Genomic DNA, 25397 nt, shown 5'->3' on the forward strand with positions numbered 1-25397 from the left:
CACCAGGTGCCTGCTCAGTTGTGTCTGACTCTCTGCGACCCCAGGGACTGTAGCCCACCAGGCTCCTCTGTCCATGGGATTTCCCAGGCAAGAATACTGGAGTGGGTTGTCATTCCTCCTCCAGGGGATCTTCCCAACCCAGGGATCAAATCAGAGTCCCTTATGTTTCCCACACTGGCAAACAGGTTCTTTACCACTAGCGCCACCTGGGAAGCCCATGGACTATACAGTCCAAGGAATTCTCCAGGTCAGAATACTGGGTGGCCGTTCCCTGCTCCGGAGGATCTTTCCAACCTAGAGATGGAGCCCAAGTGCCCCCCATTGCGGACGAAGTCTTTACCAGCTGAGCCAACAGGGAAGCCTGAGAATACTGGAGCGGGTAACCTATTCCTTCTCTGGTGGATCTTCCTGACCCAGGAATCAAATTGGGGTCTCCTGCATCGCAGGCGGATTCTTTACCAGCTGAGCTACCAGGAAAACCTCAATAATAAATATTATAGAAGTATTTTATTTTCTTTTTTTTGTACTATGTCTTCAATATCTGGTGTGTATTTTACACTTACAATTCATCTCAATTTCGATGCTAAATTTTGATTGCCAATACTTGATCTCTATTTAAATTTCATAGCATTTATAGTTTAAAAAAGTATACTCACACACTCAAGTTGTTCCAAACATACTGAAGAAGTTTCCAGAACTGAATTGAGTACCAAAAAAGAAACAGAAACAAAAAATCATTTTCCTTATCTGCATTCTCATCAACAAAAATAGTTTACTTTTGAAAACGAACTTGAAGGAAAAGCATATCAGATTCAAAGTTATATCAAGGACTTTCTGGTGGTCCAGTGGTTAGGACTCCATGATTCTTCTGCAGGGATCCCGGGTTCAATCTCTGGCGGGGAAACTAAGATCCCACAAGTCTAGGGAAAAAACCCCCAAAACCAACAGTTAAAGCTAAATGAATTCACCTACATTGTTTCAAGTCAGTTGTGTTAACCTTGACATCAAGGTTAGAGATTGCCTAAACGGAAAAGTACCGCTTCAACTTGGGAGCGGTTGTGGAATACATAATACGGTTAACTATTTAAATGTTCTGCCTGTTTATTCATGTTAGGAAACTCTGTACTATCATTATTATTGATTTGTAGTGCAAAAATTTCAATTGGAAATAAATTTGCATACCTGTATAGCTAGGTCACAAGGGTTGCTTTTTTTTTTTTTTTTTTTAGTATTTACTTATTTGGCTAATCCAGGTCTTAGTTGCAGCAGAAAACACTTAGTTGTGGGATGTGGGATCCAGTTCCCTGACCAGGGATCGAACCCAGGCCCCCTGCATTAGGAGCATGGAGTCTAAGCCACTGGGCCGCCAGAGAAGGACCGGTCAGAACTTTCTATATGAAGGCTTTAAGCTTCAGGTTTAGCTCCTTCTTAGGTGTGCTGTTGGGGAGAAAACATAGGTCACACTGCTGTTTGTTGCTTTGATTACTGAGCATTTGGAAAACATTCCATTTACAGAAATTCTTGAGTTAGAGGAAAAGTAGGGGTAAATCTTAGGGAAACTCTTTCAGTGAGCACTGGCAAATATCATCACATTCACTGTCTTTAATTTCTTTCAATAGTTCTATATACTCAGGAAGAGTCATCATATTGGCACATATTTAATGAAAAAAATTATAAAGAACACTCGGACACTCTTCACCGTGTCTACTTCAGAAAGTTAAATGTGAGTATTTTCAATATGCATTACACAATGGAATAAAGCAATGAGAGAACCACCAGTGTCTTATTTTAAAATTCCCACGAATTCTTGATTTATGGCTAAATAGTTGAAGCATTGTCCGTTGTAACAGAAATTTCGCCTGTCTTTTCACTTGTGGCTGACGGGATGCAAGGCTTGACGATGTCCCCACGGGCTGTTTTTTGGGCCATGGCTTGGCAATGTCAGTTTGTCTGTTTGCAGGTCTGTGGTTGGCCCGGGGCGTAACTTCAGCCCCAGCCCAGCTCAGCGCTTCTTCATTCATTTCCTATCTTGTTCCATATCTGTTCCATATGCTTAGGTGTGTTTTAGATCATTTATTATTATTACTTTTTAAAAACCTAAATTGCCGAGGACCAGCCCCGGCTGATCCAGGGTACTCGAAGGAGAGACGGCGGCGGCGAGGGTCAGGATACAATAGCTTCAATTAGATATTAATTAGATGTGTAAGGAGTAATAGAATGAGGATAGCTCCGTAGGAAAATTCAGTGGAGAAAAGAGGCTGAGTAGCTTGGTTTACTCGGGAGACCAATAAAACTTCAAGACAAGAAGTTTGCACCACTTACGTAGGCCGCAGGCATCCTTCCGTTCTCCCGAAGGAGAGGAGACACTGAGGCCTCCCCGGTCGGATCTTAGAAGCCCAGGCATAATTAGTAAGCATGGTGGGTTCCGCGCTCCAGATGGAGACTCAGCCAGAGTGAGAGAGAGAGCGACATGGGGAGACCAGTATTTCGAGAAACTGATCCCAATTCTTTATTTTCCAGAGTCTGTTTTTATACACTAAGATGTTATACAAAAGTCACGTGGGGACAGCAGTCCTGACTTTTATTAAAGTCAGGTGCTTCACACAAATGTATACAGAGGTCTTAGGGGTGTTACATCATCTTCTGGCCAGGGGGGCCTGCTGACAATTTACGACCCTCTCCTTGTGACAGCGGTCAGTCAATCAGGACACTTATTTCTCCAGGGCTGATTATTCTCAAAACAGAAGCCACCCAAGTAAAGTTACATTCCTACAGGGTGAGGGTGTAGTGGGTTTTAGTTAAGGAAAGAATTTACTTAGCCTAAGGTCTAACGTGATTAATATCAAAGGTTAATACTTATTTCTTCTATATATTCATTAATGTGTGTAAGGGCAGGGGATGTGGAGACTTAGCAACAAACATTGGCTCAACAAATGAAAAACCCTTCACCAATACAATTTCTAATCAGCCCATTATACTTATACTAATAGTTTTCTAACTTTTCTAAGGAACCTGTTTTTAGAAGGTTTAAAGCATCTCGTGCCTCTCACGGTTGGGAGGCTGTGAGCAATCACATGTGGCCGGACGAGCCTGTCAGGCAGGCTAGAGAACCTTCAGAGGAGTTTGTAGGTTAAAACACTCTTGTCACACCCAAGAGTTTTTATTGACTGGAGCTCTAGGTTAACTCCTTCTCCGAAAGAGGTGGTGGGGGACAGCCCCCCGTAAAGTCAGAGGTGTAGGTAAGAGCACAAAGTAGTAAAGTAGGCAGGCTCTGGTTATGGGGGTAGACGCTCGAGGATTTCCAGGGGGACTCCTGAGGCTCGATCCCGCCTTTGCGTATGTCGAGCCTCCTTCCTCATGACCTTTGCCATGGGCGGAGTACCTCACTCTGGCCCCCAACATCAGGTTTTAAACAATTGAAAAGTGATGTTTCAAGCAATTGAAAAAGGTGTGTATTCTGAATACCGAATACTGGCAGCTTGTCACATTTTTCATGAGCACGGATTTCCTTTATCATAACGAGGGGTCCCCAGCCTGCTGTGTCAGCTGCCAGCCTCTTCGAGACACAGTACAGATCGTTGCCTCTGATGCCCCGTGAGGGTCTCTTCCTGTTTTATCTAATACCCGCTGGTGAGCTCACGGCCTTCCACAGCAGTGCCTCTCCAGAGCCTGCAGCCAGCAGGCTGGGAGCCTGGATTCCAAAGGCTGAGACTGGCCTCAGCTAGCACATCTCCTAAATGGGGTGAAGGGCAGAGATCGAAGTAGCCAGCGGCATTCGGGTGAGTTGAAGAGTATACTGTGAGTGTCCTGTGGGTACACGGGTTAGTCGCAAACACTGAAACACAGAGTAAGATCAATTTCTTTAGAAATCTTTCACCCACAAAGCAGGTTCATTCAGTGGGGTTAGGCTTGTTGGCTTGACCTCAAACACACTTCCACGTGGGCCATGCCCTGTGGCCTGGATTGCAGCTCTGAGCAGCGAGTCTGAAAGCTAATATTTGGGTTGTCCTCATCTCATCCCTGGCCTAGTTCTACGCTTAAAAGAAAAGAGGGGGCTTTACGGAATTTGATGCTGATTGAGCAAATGCTCGTGTCCTTGGGTCATTTCCCTGAAGGGGCCGCTGCCTGCAGCAGTAATAAGAGCTACTCTGGACACCTCCACCGAGGGAGCAGGGGGCCTGCTGTGGTCCCCAGGTGTCACGTGGCTGCCCCAGGGGGAGGAACAGGACGGCCCCGACGTCACCCCTCAGTCCCTTCCCCTGGGACAGGACAGGTCCTCTTGCAGCTCAGGAGGGTCCCGGGTTTGAGCCCGTGGCTTCCAGGTGTCTGAGCGCAAGCATTTTTCTGCTCTCGGCTGCTACCAGGTGTGGAAATGAAGTTTTCCAGTTGTTGCAGAGAGAAGACGATTCTGACTCCATGTTGGAACTGTTTGTTTGACTCGCTGACCGTCGCTTTTGTTATTATAATCACACAGAGCGGCCTGCCTCGGAGGACCCTGCCCCTCCCTGATTGTTAACTACAGTGCCTCTGTTCAGAGCCCTGCCCACCTGTAGATGGCAGGAGGGACGAAATTAGCACATCCCCCGCTTGCCGTTCTAGGAGATGTCTGCTAGGTTACTGGCCTTTTTACTTTGCTTCCTCACCTCCCCCCATGTCTGACCTGTAAAGATCCCGGCGTCCAGTCCCCGATAAGATGGTTCTTTCGAGGCGCTAGCCTAGTCTTCTCTGTCAGCTGGCTTTCTGGATCGAGTCTGTTTTCTTGCCTCAACACCTCGTCCCAGATTCACAGGCCTGTTCTGTGGCGAGCCGAGCGAGCTTGGCCTTGGGAACACAGTGACTTTGGGGTGGGGAGGGGGACAGGACCAAGGGGAGGTGGCCCTCACGGGAGCCCCTGTCCGTCTCTGCGCTGCTCCCCACGCTGGCCCAGCCTCGCCTCCACCCTCCTGCAGGCGCTGCAGGGACACCTGGGCATTCCGGGTGGTGCTCCTGGGGTTCAGGCAGACACAGGCGGGCGAGGGCTCTGCTCACATTCCAGCAGGACAAGCAGGTGGGGAGGGAGACAGAGAGGACCAGAGAGAGAGACAGACAGAGAGAGAGAGACAGAGAGAGAGACACGGAGAGAGAGAGACAGGGAGACAGAGACAGGGAGAGAGAGACAGGGAGAGACAGAGAGAGAGACACGGAGAGAGAGAGACAGAAAGAGAGGGAGAGAGAGAGACAGGGAGAGAGAGACAGGGAGAGACAGAGAGAGAGACACGGAGAGAGAGAGAGACAGAGAGAGAGGGAGAGAGAGAGACAGGGAGACAGGGAGGAACAGAGAGAGAAACAAGAAGAGAGAGACAGACAGAGATGGAGTCGGGGGAGAGACAGAGAGGAACAGAGACACAGGCGGGGAGGGTGAATCAGCACGCTTATGCCCAGTGTGAGGAGGGCGAGGCAGGCGATGAGAGAGGGAGAGAAAGAGGACAGGCTGGGGTGGGGAGGGTAGCCTCCGACGGGACCATCAGAGAAAGTGCCTCTGAGACCCTGGACGGGAGCGCTGGGCAGGGTGTCGGGCAGAGGAGACAGTGTGCAGACCAGGCTTCTTTTGGGAGTGGGGTGGTCGGGGCGGGGGGGTGTCGCCCAGCACAGGGGCGCTGTGCGAGCTGGTGGCTCAGCCCCTGGCACCCTCCCCGGGGCCTCCTCCAGGGAGCCCACCCTGACCAGCTGTGAGCCCAGCTCCTGACAGTTCCGTGAGACCAGCCGGCCCCATCAGGCTTCCAAGTGCGCTCACCCAGCACTCACCACCCCGGACCCGCATGGTCTTGTTTCTGCCCTGGGGAGCTCAGAGCCAGGGGGGTGCATGGGACTGTGTCCCCTCAAACCCACATGGTGAGCCATCGCCCCCGCTGTGATGGCATTTGAAGGGGGCTTTCGGGAAGCGGGTAGGCTTCGATGCAGTCACGTGGAGAGAGCGCTTGCAGGATGAAGGGCCCAGGGCCTTCGTGAACCAGGAAAAGGGTCCCCCCCAGACACGAGTGTGTGGGGCCCCTCTGGTGGACCCGCAGCCTCCTGAACTGTCTGCAGAATTCTGTCTCACCAGCGGGGCTGATCAAGCCAGGAGGAAGGATCCTCCAGATGCCCTCTACACGTCTCAAGGACTCGGCCTTGTTAGGGCCGCAGGGCCGCCCGTGGAGGGCTCACAGGGCAGGGCTGGGGGCCTGGAGCCCCTGCAGTTCTGGGTTTCTCTTTCTCTCCCAGGTCCCAGGCACTGGACATTAAGGGGCGCGGGTGCTGGCGGGACCCAGTGGGTCATGAGCAACACGCTCCCGGCTTTGTCTGTGCTCTTGGGTCCTGTGGGGGAACGGTTTCCAGGACGCGAACGCGACTCCATCGAGCTGGCCCGGAGGACACCCCAGCCTGAGCCACAGGCCAAGGCATCATCACACGGTGACCTGTCCTGATGAGCTGGGGCCCCGGACGAGGGGTCCTGCCACAGTGGGGAGGGAAGAGGTGCAGGGATTGCAGGTGGAGATGAGGCGATCCTGCAAGGTGGGGTGCCAGAGGCCGAGACCCCCAGACACAGACCCGGGAGCAAATGGGCACAGAGTCCCAGACAGCTGGGACGCGTGTGAGGGGAGAGGACACGGGAGTTGGCCGGGGAGGCCGCCAGGACTCTGCAAGCAGCCTGGGGAGGAGGGGCTGGGGTATATTGTCTCTGTCCGTGTGGCTTCCACGCCAGCTCTCTCGAAAGTTCTGCAAGGTACCTACTATTCTATGATAATTCCCTTTCCGCTTAAACTTGCTGAAGAGGGTTCTTGTGTCTGTAACTAAGACTCCCAACCAATATTCTACAACGGTGCCGTCCAGTGGAACTTTCTGCCTCCACAGAAATGTTCTAGAATCAGCTCTCCAGCTCGGGAGCCCTGGCCTCGCTCAGCCACAGGGCTCTTGATATGTGGCCCGTGTGGCCACAGAACGGAATTTCAAATTTTATTTAACTTCTCTGGTGGTGCAGTTGTAGAGAATCCGCCTGCCAATGCAGGAGACGTAAGTTCGATCCCTGGGTTGGAAGGAGCACCCGGGGAAGCAAATGGCAGCCCACTCCAGTGCTCTTGCTGCAGAGTCCCAGGGACGGAGGAGCCTGGCGGGCTGCGGTCCGAGGGCTCCAAAGAGTCGGAATGACTTGGTAACTAAACAGCAGCAACAAAGCATCCACATTTAAGTAGCCGCCTGTGGCTGGAGGCACCCTCCTGGAGGGCACTGCACTGTGATATGCATTAAGGTGGGGCACGCCTCAGGATTAGCTGAGATCTCAGTGGCCAAGGTCATGGGGCTCAGGGACGAGACAGATGAGCCAGGCTTCCTCCAGGAGGACCAGGGCGGCGGCAGGTTTCCCTTCAACACACTTTAGGGATCCGGGCACAATGGTCTGCTGACAGAACCATACGCCGCAGCGCGGATGGTGGGTGCGGCGGGCAGCGCTGCAGAGGAAGCCCAGGTGGGAGGTCAGAGCACTGCCCAGGTGAGCAGAGCGACGCCCAGGAAGGTGGCCAGGTGAGCAGAGCGACGCCCAGGAAGGTGCCCAGGTGAGCAGAGCGACGCCCAGGAAGGTGCCCAGGTGAGCAGAGCGACGCCCAGGAAGGGAAGGAGGGGAAGCCCAGGGTCCAGAGGTGACCTAGCAGAACAGGAGGTGGATGATGCTGGCAGGGCCGGGGAGAGGCCCTGGAATGAGGGATACCCGGACGGATCCTTGGGAGGTGGTGCAGGTCACAGGGCTTCAGTTTCAGCTGAGTTAGGGAGTCGAGCAGGAGCCGCCAGGCTGGGAGGCTGAGAGGCGCGCAGGAGGCTCAGGGCTGATGGACCCGGGGAGGCTTGTCAGGGAGCCCTGTGGCAACGAGCAGCTCGCAGGGGCCGGCCGCCTGGGGGTCAGGGCAGCCTGGGCTGAGTTTGGAGCATGGAGGCCCGGGGGTACTGCACGTCTCGGACAGGGCCGGTCCACCGAACCACAGCGGTGCTTGAGAAATACAGGCATGTTGTCTGAACCTTTTTCCGGGGGTTACCTGAGTCGTTTGCACCACCGAAGACCTATTCTGAAATGAAATTTTTCTTACGGACCTGTTACAAGGAAGGCTTTGTCTAATACTTGGGTAACTTTTCTGCTCCTCTACCAGGGTGTTTTAATTAATTAATTAAGCCACAATTTGCGGCATTTGGGATCTTAGTTCCGAAGGAGGGATCAAACCTGAGTCCTAATCACTGGCCCACCAGGGAATTCCCTACAAGAGTTTTTTAATATCTTGTTTTATTTTTTTAATGTATTTTTTAATGGGAGGAAAGTTGCTTTACAGTGTTATGTTGGTTTCTGCCATACAGCGATGCGGATCAGCGAAGTGTCGTGTTCAGACGGTCAATCGTGTCCGACTCTGCGACCCCGTGGACTGCAGCCTGCCGGGAGCCGGCATATTGCATATTGAGTGCAGCACTTTCCACAGCATCATCTTTCAGGATCTGGAATAGCTCAAATGGAAATCTATCACTGCCGGGAGCCAGCGTGAGGAACCCCGCCCATGACAAAGGTCATGAGTAAGGAAGCTCGGCATACGCAAAGGCGGGATCAAGCCTCAGGAGTCCCCCTGGAAATTCTCGAGCATCTACCCCCAAAACCAGAGTCTGCCTACTTTCTGCTTTGTGCTCTCACCTACACCTCTGACTTTACGGGGGGCTGTCCCCCACCACCTCTCTCTGAAAAAAGAGTTAGCTTACAGCTCCAGTTAATAATTCCTGGGTGTGACAGTGTTTAACCTACAAACTCCTTTGGAAATCCTCTAGCCTGCCTGAATAGGTTTTTCCAGCCACATGTGATTGTTCAGAGCCTCCCAACTGTGAGAGGCAGGAGATGTTCTAAACTGTCTAAACACAGATTCCTTTGAGTAGTTAAAAGACTGATTAGAAATTGTATTGGTGAAGGGATTTTCACTTGTTGGGCCAGTGTTTGCTGCTAAGTTTCCATATCCCTTACCTGCTGTGTCCCTGGCAGTGTATTGATTAATATAATTGGTGTAAGTAGTAGCTTTAATGTTTGTAACCTGGGACCCTTGAGTTAATTCTTTTTCTTGTTATAGCCCACCACACCTTTGCTCTGTAGGAATGCAACTTTATCTAATGCTTTTGGAGGGTGGCTCCTGACCAATCATCTTTAGAGAAAAATAAGTTTTCTGAAGAAAGGGTCTTAAAATGTTAACAGGCCTCCGGGCCAGAAGATGATGCAAATCACCTAAGCTTTTGCATATGATAAGTTTGCAGGAAGAAAGCCTGGCTTGCTGCAGGACTCTACCCCTTCCCCCATTATCCTCTATGCATAACTTAAGGTATAAAAACTACTTTGGAAAATAAAGTGCGGGCCTTGTTCACCGAAACTTGGTCTCCCCATGTCGTTCTTTCTCTCACCTTCTGGCTGAATTATTCAGCCTCTTTTCTCCACTGAATTTCCTCACTGAGCTATCCTTATTTCAGCCTCTTTTCTCCACTGAATTTCCTCACTGAGCTATCCTTATTTCAGCCTCTTTTCTCCACTGAATTTCCTCACTGAGCTATCCTCATTCTATTACTCTTTATATCCTTAATTAACGTTTAATTAAGCAATTGTTTCCTGATCTTCGCCTACGCCGTCTCTCCTTCGAATACCCTGGATCAGCCGGGGCTGGACCCTGGCAGCAGCCCACCAGGCTCCTCCGTCCGTGGGGTTCTCCCGGCAAGAATGCTGGAGTGGGGTGCCATTTAAGGAGAGATTCTCTCCGTGTGTGAGAGCTACGCCAACGTGAAATCAAGAACTGAAAGGATCCTGACCTTTGGCCCTGTGTAGTTTATGGTGTGTCCATGAGCTTCTGCGTCATGAGCTTCCCAGAGCTCGTGGCAATGCTGACGGACGCCCAGCTCTGCGGAGATCTCGGGTCGGCAGCTCGTGCCGGGGCATAAGGAACAGAGGTAGCATCTGGGACAGCTGCCCTCCCCCCACCACGGCCCCCCACAAGGAAAGCGTGTGATCTAGGAGGGGGCGCAGGGGGCGGAAGTGACCCTGTCAACGCCTGCAGGACCTACACTGCCCTCTGGTGGCACGTTCTGAGAATTGCAAACTCGCGGGAAGCCCCTACTCTGCGCGGGGCTGGGGGGCTGGCTGGGGTGGGGTGGGGGTAGCTGTAGTGAAGCTCTGGGAAGAGGAAATGAGCTCATGCAGTCCTTCCTGCTACGCAGTCCCCTCCCTGCTCTGCAGTTCCTCCCCCCGCCCCGCAGCGCCCCCTTTCCCTGGCCCTCCAGCTCTTTCAGAGCATCTTCTCCGTGAGACCCTCTCCCTCTGTCTGAACTTGCCCTCCACGGCCCCCTTGGCCTCCCTGTGTCCCCCCAGCACTCGGTACCCTGTGATGGTCACATCCTTTGTGTGATTTGCTTGTTTCTTCTGTTTCCTCTCTCATCAGGAAGAAAGCTGTTGGAGGGCAGAGTTTTGCTGGCATCCCTGGGGCCTGGTGAGGAGCTGGTCTGAAGAAACGTTTCTGTGAGCAGACTGAGCATCTCTCCATCTGTCCTGGGGAGAACCTTCCTGACCGCGCCTCAGGGCACCCACTTTCCTACTGGACTTCCCCTGCCATGCACCCCTCTTCCAGCGTCTCCATCAGCCCTCAGGAGACCGAGACCCCGCCCCGGGGTCACCAGAGCCGCTCTGCCTCCTCCTCATTTCACAGGGGGTCCTAGAAGGCTTTGTTGGAGGAAAGGGAAATCTAAAGCCACTCGAGCTTTCTGGAGACGTGGGAACCCGCATCCCAGCCCCGTGGACTGTGGTCCTGGAACCTGCGCCCTGCGGACCCCAGTCTGGGGACCCACGTCCTGGCCCCGGGGACCGCGGTCTGGGCCCTGCTGACCTCTGGCCTCCTCTGGTCCAACACGTCAGGGACAGTTGCTCATCTGGCGGCCGTGAGGCCAACGTTGATTATTTCATCATTAACCTTCTCACGGGCTTAGACATTATGCTTCCACTGTGGTTCCCGTCAGTCTTTTGGATCAAGTCCCACGTGATTCCGGGTTTCTCTGGATGTTTTCTAGGTCTCACCGGGGATCTGGTGTGACTAGGCCAGAGTGTTGTTAGCAAAAATCTTAGGCTCTGAAAATGTGTTTTAAATTTATGTGCAGAGCCTAACTCTGGTCTTAATTTCTCTTAAAAAAAATCTTTTCTTCAGTCTGAGCATCTACCTTTTCAACTGCTATTTACGACTAAAAACAAAACCCGATCGATCCGGTCTCCAAGTCCATATCAGTTTACCTGATAAAGAAGCAGAGGTCTGCAGGCCTTGACGTGTCCATGTGATCAAAGTTTCCAACTTCACAGTCCGTCCCTCAGCCCAGAGCAGAGCCCAGGAGCCCTGAGGTCAGGGTCAGGGGCTGAGCTGACTTCCCATTCCCCCAGGAAAGAAACCCTGCGTGATAAGATTTGTGGGAAACACTGAAATCACGGAACTCACGGCCCGCAGTGCTGCTTCTGAGCTGAGACCACGCCTACGGTTTGGAAACTGAGACTCTTGCCTAAGCTCAGGTGCGATGAAAACAGCAAATTGAAAATTGTTTCTCTGCCAAATGTTTATGTGATGGTTTTCCTCATCATTGTAAAGTGACAAGCACACACCCGAACTGGACACGTGTCACACAGGAGGGCTGTTGATTTAGATCCTGAATTAGAGCGGGTGTTGGGGAATCAACTAAATAAAACTCCAGAGTCACCAGCTGGACGCTGAAAGGCTGATAAGATCTGTGTCTGAGAGGATCTGGCACATCTTAAGGCCTCCGCTTGGATCTCCTCCTGATGAAAGCGCAGCTGCCCTGTCTGTGGAGCTGGCCTCCCGCGGCTGCTGCGGTGCTGTTACTGGTTTACGCTCCTGTTGCAGTTTGTTCCTCTCCTGCTGGAAGCTCGGCTTCACGGGAGGCAGGCCCTGCCCTGTGGCTCAGAACCTCTCAGGACCGCGATGGGCGCGCGGTCCCAGCTCAGGAAATGTGCTCTGACTCAGCGACTGCACGGGGGACCACGTGTTGAGTCCACGTGTCCGCGCGTCAGTGATGAGATGACCGCCACTGTGTCAAAGCACGGGCAAGCAGAGGGAGCTGGGGTGGGTGCCCTCCCGGAAAGGGAGGCGCCCTCATCCGGCGCCGGCCTGGGAAGCCGAGACCCGGGGCGGGGCTGCGGCCTGCCAGCCACCTGAGCAGCAGAGCCAGAACCCACGCCCAGCGTCTGACCTGGGATCCCAGGTCACGCGCTGCCTGGTTTCTGGCCTCGTCCACCAGTGGGACTCATCGCCTGGGAGGTCTCAGAGTGGATGAGCGCCGGGATCTGCTGGGGCCCAGACCTGGGTGACCCTGGGGTGCCCTGGAAACTGGGCGCCTAGGCACAACTCTCCCTCACCCACCTCGGGTCCCAGGGTCTTGGGAAGCAGGTACACCTACTGGCCGGGTTGGTGGTGCTCAGGAAAAGTGACAAGTGGGATTGGAGAATATAGACAGGATATTCTGCAGGAAAGATGTCTGCAGGCCTATTTCACATCCTACAGAAGGTACGTGCACTGCTGGTTGAGGGTCGCCGGGAAGTCCGGTGAGCTGAGGCTGCAGACCGCCCCTGCCCAGCCCAGCCCCTCTCCCGGTCTCATGGGTGACAAGTGAGGACAGCGTGTGCAGATGGGAGCTGCCGGGGTTGGGGAGGGTGGACCCCTGGCCTTGCTCATCTGCACACGTGCGAGCAGTCACGGAGCTGACGCTCACGGACAGCACACAGCCAGGGGCACAGAACTGTCCCGACCTGGGCAAAGGACGGCCGCTTGCCTGCAGCTCTTAGTGGAGGCCTGGGGTTTCCCAAGTCTGGCCTGGTAGTCACACAGCACCTGTGTGCACCCTCGGCCTGGGCCACGTCCCCCACTCCCAGAGAGACCTGGTGGGGGGCGGGGACTGAGGTACACCGGGTCTTGCTGTCGGCTCTGGGGAGGGGGTCCTGACTCCGAGCCTCCTATCCGGGCCGCGTCCCTGCGACTGTGGCAGGTAACTTATCAGCTCCTGAGCGGCAGAGCCGGGATGTCGCAGTTGCCTGCGATCCACACACAGGCTGACCTTTGCCCACCTGGAAGACAGGATGTCGGGATGTCATGGGCTGGTCCCGGGCAAACGGGGGCTGAGACTGCAGGTGGAGTTCGGGTTGCTGTCAGCTGGCCTCACAGTGGGGAGCACGTCCCGGGTTCTCGGGGAGGAGGAGGGGGCAGCTGGGAGGACGGTGGACTTGGCTCTCAGGCTGCAGGGAGGGACCGGGAGCCGGGGAGTGAAGCAGGCGCCTCAGAAACTGCACACGATGGGGCTCAGAGCCTCCTGGAGCTCCCAGAAGGTGCACGGCCCTGCCTTTGCTCCGTGGGCCCATCTCGGACTTCTGACCGCCAGAACCACTTCCCAAGGGACTGTTCAACACCCCCGGGCTATGGGGGCTTGTCATGCAGCAACAGATCACACATGCGAGTTGCTCTCTCCAACTCAGTCTCTTCTGGGGGGTTTTCTGAGCACCCTCCAGGGCCGCAAAGAACTCCTTGTGTGTTACCACTCGCTCTGAAAGCCAGCGCGCCTCCTGCCTGAGGGCCCTCAGGAGGGACCCCTCTGCTGGGGAAGCAGCCCCCAAAATGTGTGTGTGTGTGTGTGTGTGTGTGTGTTGGGGTGGTGGCCCAACCTGCAGAGAGAGAGATGTATGTGTGTGTGTGCGTGTGTGTGTGTCCGGGGCGGGGGGGCGCAGCCCGGCCCGCAGACAGAGGTGTGTGTGTGTGTGTTGGGGGGGTGGTGTGTCCTTCAGAAAGAGAGATGTGTGTGTATGTGTGTGTGTCGGGGGGGGTGGTCTGGTCTGCAGAGAGAGGTATATGTGTGCGTGTGTGTGTATGTGTGTGTGTGTTGGGGGGTAGGGCAGTCCAGCCTGCAGAGAGGTATATGTTTGTGTGTCGGGGGCAGGCGGTCTGGCCTGCTGAGAGAGGTGTGTGTGTGTGTGTGTGTGTGTGTGTGTGTGTCGGGGGTGGGGTGGCCCGGCCTGGAGAGAGGTGTTTGTGTGTGTGTGTGTGTGTGTGTGCGCGCGTGCGCGCGTGTTGGGGGGGGTGACCCGGCCTGCAGAGAGAGGTGTGTGTGTGTGTGTCGAGGGGGGCGGTCTGGCCTGCAGAGAGAGAGGTGTGTGTGTGTGTGTGTGTGTGTGTGTGTGTGTGTGTGTCAGGGGGAGGCGGTCTGGCCTGCAGAGAGAGAGGTGTGTGTGTGTCCTGCCTGCTGACACACGCAGGTGAGGAACTGACCAAGAGGGAAGAAGAAATGAGGTTAGAGAGCTGATGACCAACAGCGTAGCTTTTTGCTTTATTTCTGTACAAAGAAAAGATGGGCGTGAAGTGGCCCGTGGAGGCATCCGGGGAGACTGTGGGGATGGAGACCAGCAGCCCGCTGCCCCCCCCAGGCCTGCTTCGCTGACAACACAACTGTCCGCTGTCTCCTGCCCGGCTGCCCGGGGCGTGCACACACAAACACACACGTACACGCACTCAGCACTCACACCTACACGTGCACAGACACAGCCACACCTCGGGCCCCCGGGACAAGAGGAGGCCGGGGGCAGAGCCAGAGGCTGGCAGGAGGGCGAGAGGCGGGGAGGCCAGACGCTTACCTGCAGGCCGTCACCCGTAACAGAACAGAAAGGCCAGTGTCAGAGCTGTGCTAGAAAAATAGTACACTTCATAAAACCCGTGTTTATTAAAAAAACCTATTCAGAAAGTCTGGAAAGCGTAATAAATACGGTAGGGTGGCCGCCCATCTCCAACATAAAATATAAAGCGTGAGCACGAGTCCCCTGTAAACACGGATGCGGGCTGGGTGCAAAGTGCTGGGCGGCGGGGCGGAGCGCAGGTCCCTTCCGGAGTGGCCTGAGCCCTCAGAAGCTCAGCGCCCCCTCCAAGCTAGAACCCCACGGCCCTCGGGAGAGGCGCAGGGAGCCAGCCCACGTGGGCAGAGAAGAGTGCAAATCAGATCCTCCTGCGGGGACGGGGCTGGGGAGGCGAGGGGACCCCGGGGGCGGGGCGGGGCGACACCGGTGAACACACTGGCTTCATCAGTGCTACGACCAGTCACAGACCGACGGCCTTCCTAACAGCGAGGGGGGTCTGGGATCCCGGACAGCCCGACCTGGGGAACACGGGAAAGCCCACTCTCCGCGGCTCTGACACGGGGGCGCAAAGCTTTCACTGGGGAGGGGGGCGAGTCAGGTGCTTCTCTTAAAGCAGAGGCGGCAGGGTGGATGAGACCAGAGGGGGCGCCCCAGAGGGCGCGTCTGGGCGGGAGGCCTGTGATCCAGGGCTGGGCATCTGCGGTTGCTATGAAGGGCGTGGGGGGTGGGGTGAGGGGTGTCTGGCTCTGTGAGGGGGGCAGGGCAGCCGGCTGGCCTGCTGGCGGCCACTCCAGGCGCACACGCCCTGCAAAGCAGCGACCGCACCTGCACTCACACTCCGCCCGCCGGTCAGAAGGCCCAGCCGTGGGCCGCTTCACTCAAGACTTCTGCAAGTTCAGTTGAAAATAGGGTCTTGACTTCTCCCGGCGTACTTCCTGCAGAAAGCCTCGTTTCCGAGGAGGGTGAGGGAGGGGGGCGCTGCACCGACAGTCAGGCCGTCGGGCGTTCAGCAGAGCTGGGGGGGCGGGGTCCGCAGAGCCGGGCGCGGGCTGAGTGCGGGGTCCCCGCGGCGCTCTGAGAGGTCAGAGTGGAGGGCTGCACGTAGGCGAGCGGAGCCCGCGGGCCGCTCAGAGGTCACGCCGATCCCCTCCCAGCGCTGCACCTCCTCCGCCTTCTCTCTCCCTCCATCGCAAGGCTCCGACTCGAAGCAAATGAACGAACCTGCCCACAAGCCCAGGACAAAGGCCCAGGAGCCCGTGGGCCGGATGTTCTCTGTGCAGTCAACAAGACACAAAGGATCATCGTCCATCTCCGGGAGGGCAAAACCTGTGACCTGGGGCCACTCGGGTTTGCCTAAGTGTCCAATAACAGGTGAAACCGTTCTGACCTAAGACAAAACTCTTGCGGGTAGAAGTCTCTTGAGCCTCGGGGGAAAAAAAGCCTCACTTTCTATTGAGAAATATGAGAAATGCCTGAAAGGGTTTTGTGGGAAAACAGGTACATGGATCTGTTGCCACGTTTTCATTCTGTGTGGTTCTGAGGGGGAAAAAAAGCCTCGTGGAATAATTAAAGCTTCAGCAATATGCTTATATTTTAAGGTCTGAAGACCATTAGACAGAGCTAGGGAGCTATAGTTTTAGAGTGCGGCATTCGTTGATTTTGGGGTTGGGTGCCAGAGTGAGTGGAGACGGAGGGACTTTTAAATCCTGTCTTCTTGGTGAAAACCTGGCTGAGAACAGGCGCGCCCTCCCCGCCTGAGTGCAGGGGGGCCCAGCGCTGCCGGACGACGCCCACTCCCCCGTGCACACGCCCTGCAGAGACATTAAACATCCCTGACGCTTCAGCTGAGGACAGCCCTGTGAGACAGAAACACAACACACAGCACGAAAGCACAGCTTCCACAAAGGGCACCCCTGCCCTCTGCGAGCATCCTGCTACTCGCCTCTGGCCCCGGGCGGGGCGGGGACGCGGCAGCGGTCTCCAGGGCAACAGAGAGAGGGCGGAGGGAGCCAACCGAGCTCGGGGTTTCCGGCGGCCACCGCGGCGCTTCCACGGACCAGGAAAGGGAGAGCCAGCACTCGGGGGAGCCCGGGACCTCTCGCAAGTTCGGGAGAGGAGTGGAGCAGCCCTCCGCCAGCCCCCGGTCCTCGTCAGGGGGGCACAGGCTTCGGCTGGCTCCTTCCCGGGCGAGGGGACACCAGCGATGCTTGTGAAACGCGGCCACTGGTTCTGAGGTGGCCTCGCCCCTCCCCAGCTCTGCAACAGGAGAGAAGGCGGGGGTCTCGGTCCAAGCGGGGGGCGGGGGTTGGAGGAGACAAGGGCTCTTTGGTTCATTCGGAGGGAACAGGCGTCCGCCCGCCGGTCACTCAGCCGCGGGCACAGGCCGAGCGCAGGGGCCGGGAACCGCCCCCTCCTCGCGGTGACATCCAGGCCGCGTGTGCCGGAGGTGGAACCAGGTTGCTGACTTTACAGCTGGAGGAGGCATCTCTCCACAGAAACACAAGCCATGTGCAAGGCTCACGGGCCGGGAGGAGCCCCCGGGTGCTCGGCACGGTCAGGGGTGCAGGAAGGACTCCGTCTGGCTGGTGGGGGCGGAGGGGGTAGGTTGGCCTGGCCGCGCGTCCGGGGGTCACCGTCTAATCCTCTCCGGGCTGCAGGAGAAGGCGCGGGGCTCGGCTACAGCCGCGTGGACGTGAGTCTCTTCATGCCCCGGCGCTGGGCCAGGTTGGACGACAGCACGGGCTCCAGCCGCGGGGCCTGAGGGGCTCTGTTGAGAGCGAAGTAGGTGGCGGCCATGGCTCCCTGCAAACCGAGGGGGAGGCGGGCTCGCTGAGCCTGGGTGGCCGGGAGGCCCTCCGTCAGGGATCAGGACCCGGGCGGGCGCACTCAGACATCCGGCTGTTGCTCTGACCACCGCGTCCGCCCGCCCACCGCCTGCGCAGTGACGCAGGAACGCAGACCCACCGTCCAGTGAACTGAACGGACGCCTCGGGCTCCCACGGAGCCCCCGGGTGAGGCCTCCTGACGCCCACCCTGCCGAGTCCCTGGGGCGCCCTCCTGGCAATGACCGAGCCTGTCGGCCCCCGCTCTGCCCGTTTTGAGGGTTTGGGACCCACTTGGGGGCCGGGGCCACTCCTAGAGCAGCTCTAACCGCCCCGGGAAGGTCGGGCTGGGCGGCTCCTCGCAGGAGCCCCGGTCCCTGCGCAGCCGGGGCAGCGCACCCTTCCTGGAGGAGGGTCCCACCGGGATGCAGGGCTCCCTGCAGACGGGTGCGGGCCTCACACGTCTTGACGGGGCGTGGGGCTCTCTGGCCAGGCCGTGAGAGACGGGCCAGGCCGCCCGAGGAGCAAGACTGGGCTGCAGTGCCCAGTGTCATCACACCAGCAGCGCCGGTAAGGCGGGGTCAGACTCCGCCAGCGACCAGGAGCGCCAGGGCCTCAGCCCTCCCAGCGCACAGCCCGTGGGCGGGACCCCCTGTCCCCGCTGTGTGGACCCCCGGGTCCTCTGGGCGCCGCCCGTCTGTCTGGGCTGCACCACAGGGGCCGGGGCGTCACCAGCGGGGTGACCGGCAGCCACCGCCTGGCTGTTCGTAGGTTCAATGACACACAGCCGCAGTGCAGTGGCCTGGAAATGATGGCCGCCCCACAAGGTCAGAAGAGCCCCGCAGTGCGGGCCTGCCCTAAGACAAGGACGGAAGGGTCAGCGTCTCCATGGGGCGAGGCCTCTAGACCCCGGAGCAGGACCCTCTCGGCAGCCCGCCCTGAGCTCCGCGGGCGCGGCTGCTCTGGGCTCACCCATCGTCCAGGGCTTCCTGCACGGCCCCCAGGGTCTCAAGATGCCCTAAGCTAAGAGGCCACGCCAGCGGGGGCGTGGTGGTGGGTGAGCTACCAGGAAAGGCTGGCTGCAGAGGGCTCAGCAAACCCCGGCCCGGGGCCCAAGCCGGCCGCTGCCTGGTGTAGCTCTTTCTGGAACTCACTGACCACTCAGGTGCCATCCGCGGTGTTTCTGTGCTGACACAGAGCTGGGCAGTGACAGCCATCCGGTGAACCCTCAGCTGTGTGCCTTCTGGGGTTTACAGAGGCTCCTGCAGAGCTCAGGCCCAGAGTGGCGGGCCTGGCGCCCGGCCTGGCATGGGGCCCTCAGTCTGTCTCTCCTCTCTGTCTCTCCCTTGTCCGTCTCTGTCTCTCTTACACACACACACACACACACACGTAATGAAGCTGTTCAGAAGCTGCCCCTTCGTCAGTGTTGCTGTGTGACCGCAGGTGTGGGGTACACCTGTCTGTGCCGGTTCCTGGTTCCCCTCCTGTACCCAGGACCCCCGGGGGTTAACCGGGCAGGAAGTCCCCCTCCCACCGACGGGACCGCGGGCAGTACCTTCACCAGGTGGACGTCCTGTCTGCTGAGCTGGTTTGGGGACAGGTGCTCCCTGTTGACGATCCAAGGGTGTTTGAGGACCTGAACTGCTGTCAGGCGCTGGTGAGGGTCCACGTGGAGCATCTTGGACACGACGTCCTGCGGGGGAGGGTCAGCGGGGGACGGGGGTGAGGACTGCCCGGGCTCGGAGCCGTCCCCCTCCTCCCTGTCCCCCTCCTCCCTGTCACGGCAAAGCCTCACCACTGTCCTGGGAGTGACTCTGTGCATCTGGGGTCAAACATTTGCGGTCAGGTTTGTAAGAAGGTGAATTTTAGAAAAACAAGTTTGAACCATCATCAACATGGTGGGTGCCCCCGGGTTTATTTATTTTTAATTTTTTTGGCTGGGCTGAGTGGCTTGCGGAATTTTAGTTTCCTGATCAGGGACAGAACCCGAGCTCTTGGTTGTGACAGCATGGAGTCCTAACCACTAGGGAATTCCCACTCCAGGTTTCTATTGTAGGGAAGATTTCACATCTAAAGAGAAATCAAATGTGGAGATGTTCAATAGTGCATGTAAGTTACTGCAATACTGAGTCAAAATGATAATCTTCCCAAGGGAGAAGCTGAAATAAGGACTACCCAACAGGTACAAACCAATCACAATGTCCTCGGTTACATTTTATGACATGTAATAAAATATTACTGTCCTCAACGCCACACATATTTGGTACAGCATTTGCTGCAAATAATTGTCAACTATGGAATTAATGGTCTGGTTGCCATTATATGTGTTCAAAGGTTTCATGTTCCATAGAGGTGATTTTCTTCTTTGATTATAACATAATAACAACAAAAACTCCTAAAATGGGTTTAAAGACTGAGCTCGTCTTTATATTAACATGTTGTAATACAGGCAAATGCGTGTACACACAAGTATGGTTACAACTATGATTTGTATCTGCATGGAATTCATGAGACTGTCTTCACACACTTGAAGTACCTACTCCTGTGAGTCATCAGGACTGTCCTTGGGTGAAGGGGCTGAATATGATGCCCCTGTGTTGCAGGGGAAGATGTGACGTGTCCACTTGTTCACCACGTGCCCAAGGACGGGCCCCCGGGGAGAATCTGTGGGTTTCCACCAGCCTGCTCTCCTGCCTTAGTGTTCCCACCAGGTTCCAAAACGAAATGAAGTCAGTTAAAGTCTCTGCACAGTGTGAAGTTGCATCGCTCAACAGAACTTGTGGTCATTAACCACAATGAAGAAAGCCTGTACACCCTCAAGCAACTCCTTCTGCAGAGAAACCCAAAGCCTTTTTACACTTGCTGACACTAGTCTTGGTAACTTCTTGAGACAAATATCTCCTAGAAGGATTGTTCCTCCCATTTTCAGGTATAAAAATGAAAAGTTGGGAGAACTTTATTGACTTGCTCAAGACCTCACAGGGACTTCCCTGGTGGTCCAGTGGTTAAGAATCCTCCTTGCAATGCAGGGGACCCAGGTTCGATCCCTGGTCAGGGAACTAAGACCCCACCTGCTGCAGAGCAAGCAAGCCCTCAAGATGGGACTACCGAAGCCCATGGGCTCGGGAGCCTGCACACCGCAACTGGAGAGTGTGTGCACCGTGACAAAACACCCCGACTGCCACCACTGTGACAACACAGCTAAATACAATTAATTAAAAAAAACCAAACCCTCACAGTAGGGAATTCCCTCATGAGCCAGGGGTTAGGACTCTACGCTTTCACTGCTGAGGGCCCCAGTTTGATCCCTGGATGGAGAACTAAGATCCCAATGAGCCAGGCGGGAAGGCAAAAACCTAACAGAAACCAAGCCCACTGGCCTAGATGTTTCTGGGAAAGTGACATTAACATTTAAATCCATCAACTTCTCCATAATGTGGGTGGGCCTCATCCAACCAGTTGAACGTCTTAAGTGAAAAAAGACTGACGTCCCCAAGGAAGAGGAGATTCTGCCGGAAGACAGCTTTGGACGAGAGTGGCAACTTCTATGCCTCCCTGAGCCTCCAGGCTTCCGGCCTGCCCTGGAGATTTGGGACTTAACCGTTACCAGCCTCCACGATTCCACAGAAACAGACCTCCCTCCCTCTGTCTCAGTCTCTCTATACATACACACCCTGTTCTGTGTCCCTGAAGAACTAATACACAAGACTACGGAAAATGTGAAAAGGGCTATGAGATAGTTTTGCAAAAATAATTGTTTTTCTCTGAAAGGCATACAAAATCTCTGAGTACAAAATATCTACGTTATTTGCATGAAAAGTATCCTCTAGCTTCCTCGGAGATGTTCCTGCAGAATCTCCACCCCGGGGCCATGAGGGCGCCGGGCAGAGAGCTCACCTTGGCCGCGTCAGAGATGGAGTCCCAGTTCCCCCCGGAAAGGGCGTACTTTCCGCTGCCGATCCTTGCCAAGATGTCCTCAGGGGTGTCATCCGGCCCGTTTGCAAAAGGGGTGAATCTGTGTGATGAGAGATTTGTGGTGATGAGCTTCCATTTTATAATCTACGATAAAGCTCATTGTGTGTCTTTGTGGTAAAAACAATCATTTTTTTCTTTCTCATCATGCTCCAAATCCAAGATTCATGGCAGAGCGCAATTTATTTCTTCCTGCTGTGTCTCTTTTCCTTACTCGGCCAGTGCTAAAGGTTGACAGGGCAAATGAAGACGTGGACCCAAAGATGAGCCCTTCGGGACCATTTCTGGCTTCCCTGGTGACAGAGTGGTACAGGGGTTTCCCCGGTGATACGGTTTCCATGGTGACAGTGTGGTATAGTGGATGGGAGCCTGGGATTTGAAGTCTGAGAGACCCATGGTTGATATATTACCAACAGTGGGTTCTTTGACAAATTAACTTTTTGAAGCTCAGTTGGAAATGGGCAGCATAACACACTAGAGCAGCGGTGTGCACAGACACACAGAGTGTGAACACTTCTTGCGCATCACTAACGTGTGATGGATGTTTCTTGCCACCCCTCACATAAACCATGGTGGGTCAGTGTAGCCTTCCCCGGAAAGGAATTGAGTGTAATTCTAACAGCACTCCCTTCAGTGGCAGCTCTGTGCTCCTAGTTAAGTATCGGCAAAGCGAGCCCCAGAAGGGCCACCAAGAGAGGCACCGGGAAGAGACGGCAGGCCACCCGGGCTCCCCCTCCACTGGACACCGCCCCCGCCTCGCTGGGAAGCGCGTCACTGAGGCCACACAAGAAGCAGGCCCTTTCCTCCACTTTGCCCAGTAAAGAGGGCTGGACGACCTAGACATCTCGCCTGCCCCTCCACCCAAGTGTTCAACAACGTTTAAGCCACCGGGCACGAGGGGATCCTTGGATTCCAGGCCTTCCTGGCTGGAAGGAGCCGTCATTGTCACACCATGTGCTCCTCTCACTCAAAAGTGAGGGCAGTGAGGGGCTCAGGTCAGGATTCACCCAGGAGTAGAGCGAGTGAGGGTAAATCTATGCTGGAGCCCGGGGCTGCCTGCCGGCTTCAGGACACAGCCACTTCCTGGCTCGAGGAGACGTTTCTAAGCAAAGATGTGACCTTTCCAGAGGGTGCATGGTCCAGAGGTGAGGGTGGCCTCGTGGTCTGAGGCTTGGGGTTTTGTGGGTGAGCTGAGCCCTGCAGCGGCAGCTCCCTAATTCCAGAGACATCCTTCAACGACAGGCAGTGCTAAACTTCCTGCCCCCTCTCTCTGACCATCCATCGGGCCCCAGGCCTGAGCTCCGGGCCTGGGCGGGGGCCCGAGCGGCCCCCACATGGGCTGCATTACCCCGCCAGCATGGTGTAGAGCAGGATCCCCAGGCTCCAGATGTCACACGCCGCGTCATAGCCCTGCCGCTTCAGGACCTGTGGGGAGAGCAGATGCGGATCAGCGCTGGGCAGAGTTCAAGTTCAAAGCATGTTGCTGTGATGGGACCATAAGGCCAGTGGAGGTGGGGGTGGGGCATGGGGGTGGAGACGGGGTGGGGTGTGGGGGAAGTCTTCAGTGAGACCATCGTGTACTACTGCAAAGCCAACCCCAATTTCCCACAGTAGGAGTCCCCCAAGACCAGCGCACACAGAGAGCCCCAGCTCTTGATGAATATACGACAGATGGAAAAGGAAACATTTAACTTTGGAGGAAGAAGAGCTTGGGGAGCTCCCTGGTGGCCTCGTGGTTAGGACCCCGGGCTTTCACTGTGGTGGCCCGGATTCAATTCCTGGTTGGGGAACTGAGATCTCGCAAGTCACGTGGAGCCCCAGCTCTTGATGAATATACGACAGATGGAAAAGGAAACATTTAACTTTGGAGGAAGAAGAGCTTGGGGAGCTCCCTGGTGGCCTCGTGGTTAGGACCCCGGGCTTTCACTGTGGTGGCCCGGATTCAATTCCTGGTTGGGGAACTGAGATCTCGCAAGTCACGTGGTGTGGCGGGAAAAAGGCAAAATTATTTTTAGTGTAGTAAAATATACTTGGGCTTCCCAGATGGTGTTAGTGGTAAAGAACCTGCCTGCCAACGCAGGAGACATAAGAGATGCAGATCAATCCCCTGGGTCAGGATGATCCCTTGGAGAAGGAAATGGCAACCCCCTCCAGTGTTCTTGCCTGGAGAATTCCACGGACAGAGGCAGGTGGGCTACCGTCCATGGGGTCACAAGAGTTGGACACGACTGAAGTTCGTCATTTAGTTGCTTAGTCACGTCTGATTGTTTGTGACCCCATGGACTGCAGCATGCCAGGCTTCCCTGTCCTTCACCATGTTCAGCACCAGCAAGCTGGAGCTTGCTCAAACTCTTGTCCATCGAGTCAGTGACGCCATCCAACTATCTCATCCTCTGTCGTTCCCTTCTCCTCCTGCCCTCAGTCTTTCCCGGCATTAGGGTCTTTTCCAATAAGTTGGCTCTTCACATCAGGTGGCCAAAGTATTGAAGCCTCAGCTTCAACATCAGTCCTTCCAAATGAATATTCAGGATTTATTTCCTTTAGGATTCACTGCTTTGACCTCCTTGTAGTCCAAGGGACTCTCAAGAGTCTTCTCCCATGCTATAGTTTGAAAGCATCAGTTTTTGGTGCTCAGCCTTCTTTATGGTCCAACTCTCACATCTGCACACAACTGCTGGAAAAACCAGAGCTTTGACAAGATGGACCTTTGTCAGCAAAGTAACGTCTCTGCCTTTAATATGCTGTCTGGGTTTTGGTTTAGCTCACAAAATACACTTAGCACAACATTCCCAGCTTCCCCACTTTTAAGTGTGGTTGAGTGGTGTTCGATACAGTCACACGCCGGGCGGGCGTCACCACCTTCCCTTCACAGAACTCATTTTATCTTGAAAAACTGAAACGCTGTCCCCAAGAGACAGCTCCCACTCCCCTCGCCCAGCCCCGGGAACTACAATTTTACTTTCTGTCTCTCCGAGTGTGATGACTCTAGGTCCCTCATGTGAGAGGGACCTAGAGTCACTGTGTTTTTCTTTATCACACGTTTAACACAGTGTCCTCAGGGTTCATCCAGGCTGTGACAGGGGACAGGACTTCCGTCCTTTTTGCTTAGTCTCTCAGTCGTGTCTGAATCTTTTCAGCCCCATGGACTGTAGCCCACCAGGCTCCTCTGTCCATGGATTTTCCAGGCAAGACTATTAGAGTGGGTTGCCACTTCCTTCTCCAGAGGATCTTCCGGATGGAACCTGAGTCTCTTGCGTCTCCTGCATTGGCAGGCACGTTCTTTACCACTAGTGCCACCTGGGAAGCCCTCCCTGCTTTTAAAGGCTGACTAACATCCCGCTCAGCCATTCTTCATCAATGGACACTGGGAAGCCCTCCCGGCTTGTAAAGGCTGGCTAACATCCCGCTCAGCCATTCTTCATCAATGGACACTAGGAAGCCCTCCCGGCTTTTAAAGGCTGACTAACATCCCGCTCAGCCATTCTTCATCAATGGACACTGGGAAGCCCTCCCTGCTTTTAAAGGCTGACTAACATCCCGCTCAGCCATTCTTCATCAATGGACACTGGGAAGCCCTCCCGGCTTGTAAAGGCTGGCTAACATCCCGCTCAGCCATTCTTCATCAATGGACACTAGGAAGCCCTCCCGGCTTGTAAAGGCTGACTAACATCCCGCTCAGCCGTTCTTCCATGGATGGACACTGGGAAGCCCTCCCTGCTTGTAAAGGCTGGCTAACATCCCGCTCAGCCGTTCTTCCATGGATGGACACTGGGAAGCCCTCCCGGCTTGTAAAGGCTGGCTAACATCCCGCTCAGCCATTCTTCATTAATGGACACTGGGAAGCCCTCCCGGCTTGTAAAGGCTGACTAACATCCTGCTCAGCCATTCTTCATCAATGGACACTGGGAAGCCCTCCCTGCTTT

At 55.3% G+C, this 25397-nt stretch overlaps 1 protein-coding gene, 1 long non-coding RNA gene and 1 other non-coding gene across 11 annotated transcripts in view; 1 reads left to right on the forward strand and 2 right to left on the reverse strand.

The window, feature by feature from the left end:
• Positions 1-8283: 8283 nt before the first annotated feature.
• On the reverse strand, positions 8284-13697 carry LOC113898674. 3 transcript variants are annotated; one of them, XR_003512713.1, is made up of 3 exons: positions 10896-13697; positions 10395-10515; positions 8284-8427 (listed from the first exon to the last, which is right to left on the reverse strand). It is a non-coding gene; the product is annotated as an uncharacterized LOC113898674 (long non-coding RNA). The 3 variants fall into 3 exon arrangements; XR_003512711.1 differs by having other exon boundaries at positions 8284-8490; XR_003512712.1 differs by having other exon boundaries at positions 8284-8490; positions 9829-10515.
• A 655-nt stretch (positions 13698-14352) lies between these two features.
• The window catches only part of RPS6KA2 (ribosomal protein S6 kinase A2), a 336121-nt gene continuing 325076 nt past the window's right edge, over positions 14353-25397 (reverse strand). For all 7 annotated transcript variants that reach the window (XM_027552024.1, XM_027552026.1, XM_027552027.1 and 4 more), the window contains 4 exons: positions 22823-22899; positions 21400-21517; positions 19058-19195; positions 14353-17482 (listed from right to left, as the gene is read on the reverse strand). In XM_027552024.1, the coding sequence (XP_027407825.1) occupies positions 17357-17482; positions 19058-19195; positions 21400-21517; positions 22823-22899 (459 nt within the window). In that variant the 3' untranslated portion in view covers positions 14353-17356. The remainder of the gene's footprint in view (positions 17483-19057; positions 19196-21399; positions 21518-22822; positions 22900-25397) is intronic.
• TRNAC-GCA lies at positions 20490-20561 on the forward strand. The gene has a single exon. It is a non-coding gene; the product is annotated as a tRNA-Cys (tRNA).

This window comes from Bos indicus x Bos taurus, chromosome 9 (genome assembly GCF_003369695.1).
Source record: "Bos indicus x Bos taurus breed Angus x Brahman F1 hybrid chromosome 9, Bos_hybrid_MaternalHap_v2.0, whole genome shotgun sequence".
Classification (NCBI taxonomy): Eukaryota; Metazoa; Chordata; class Mammalia; order Artiodactyla; family Bovidae; genus Bos; species Bos indicus x Bos taurus.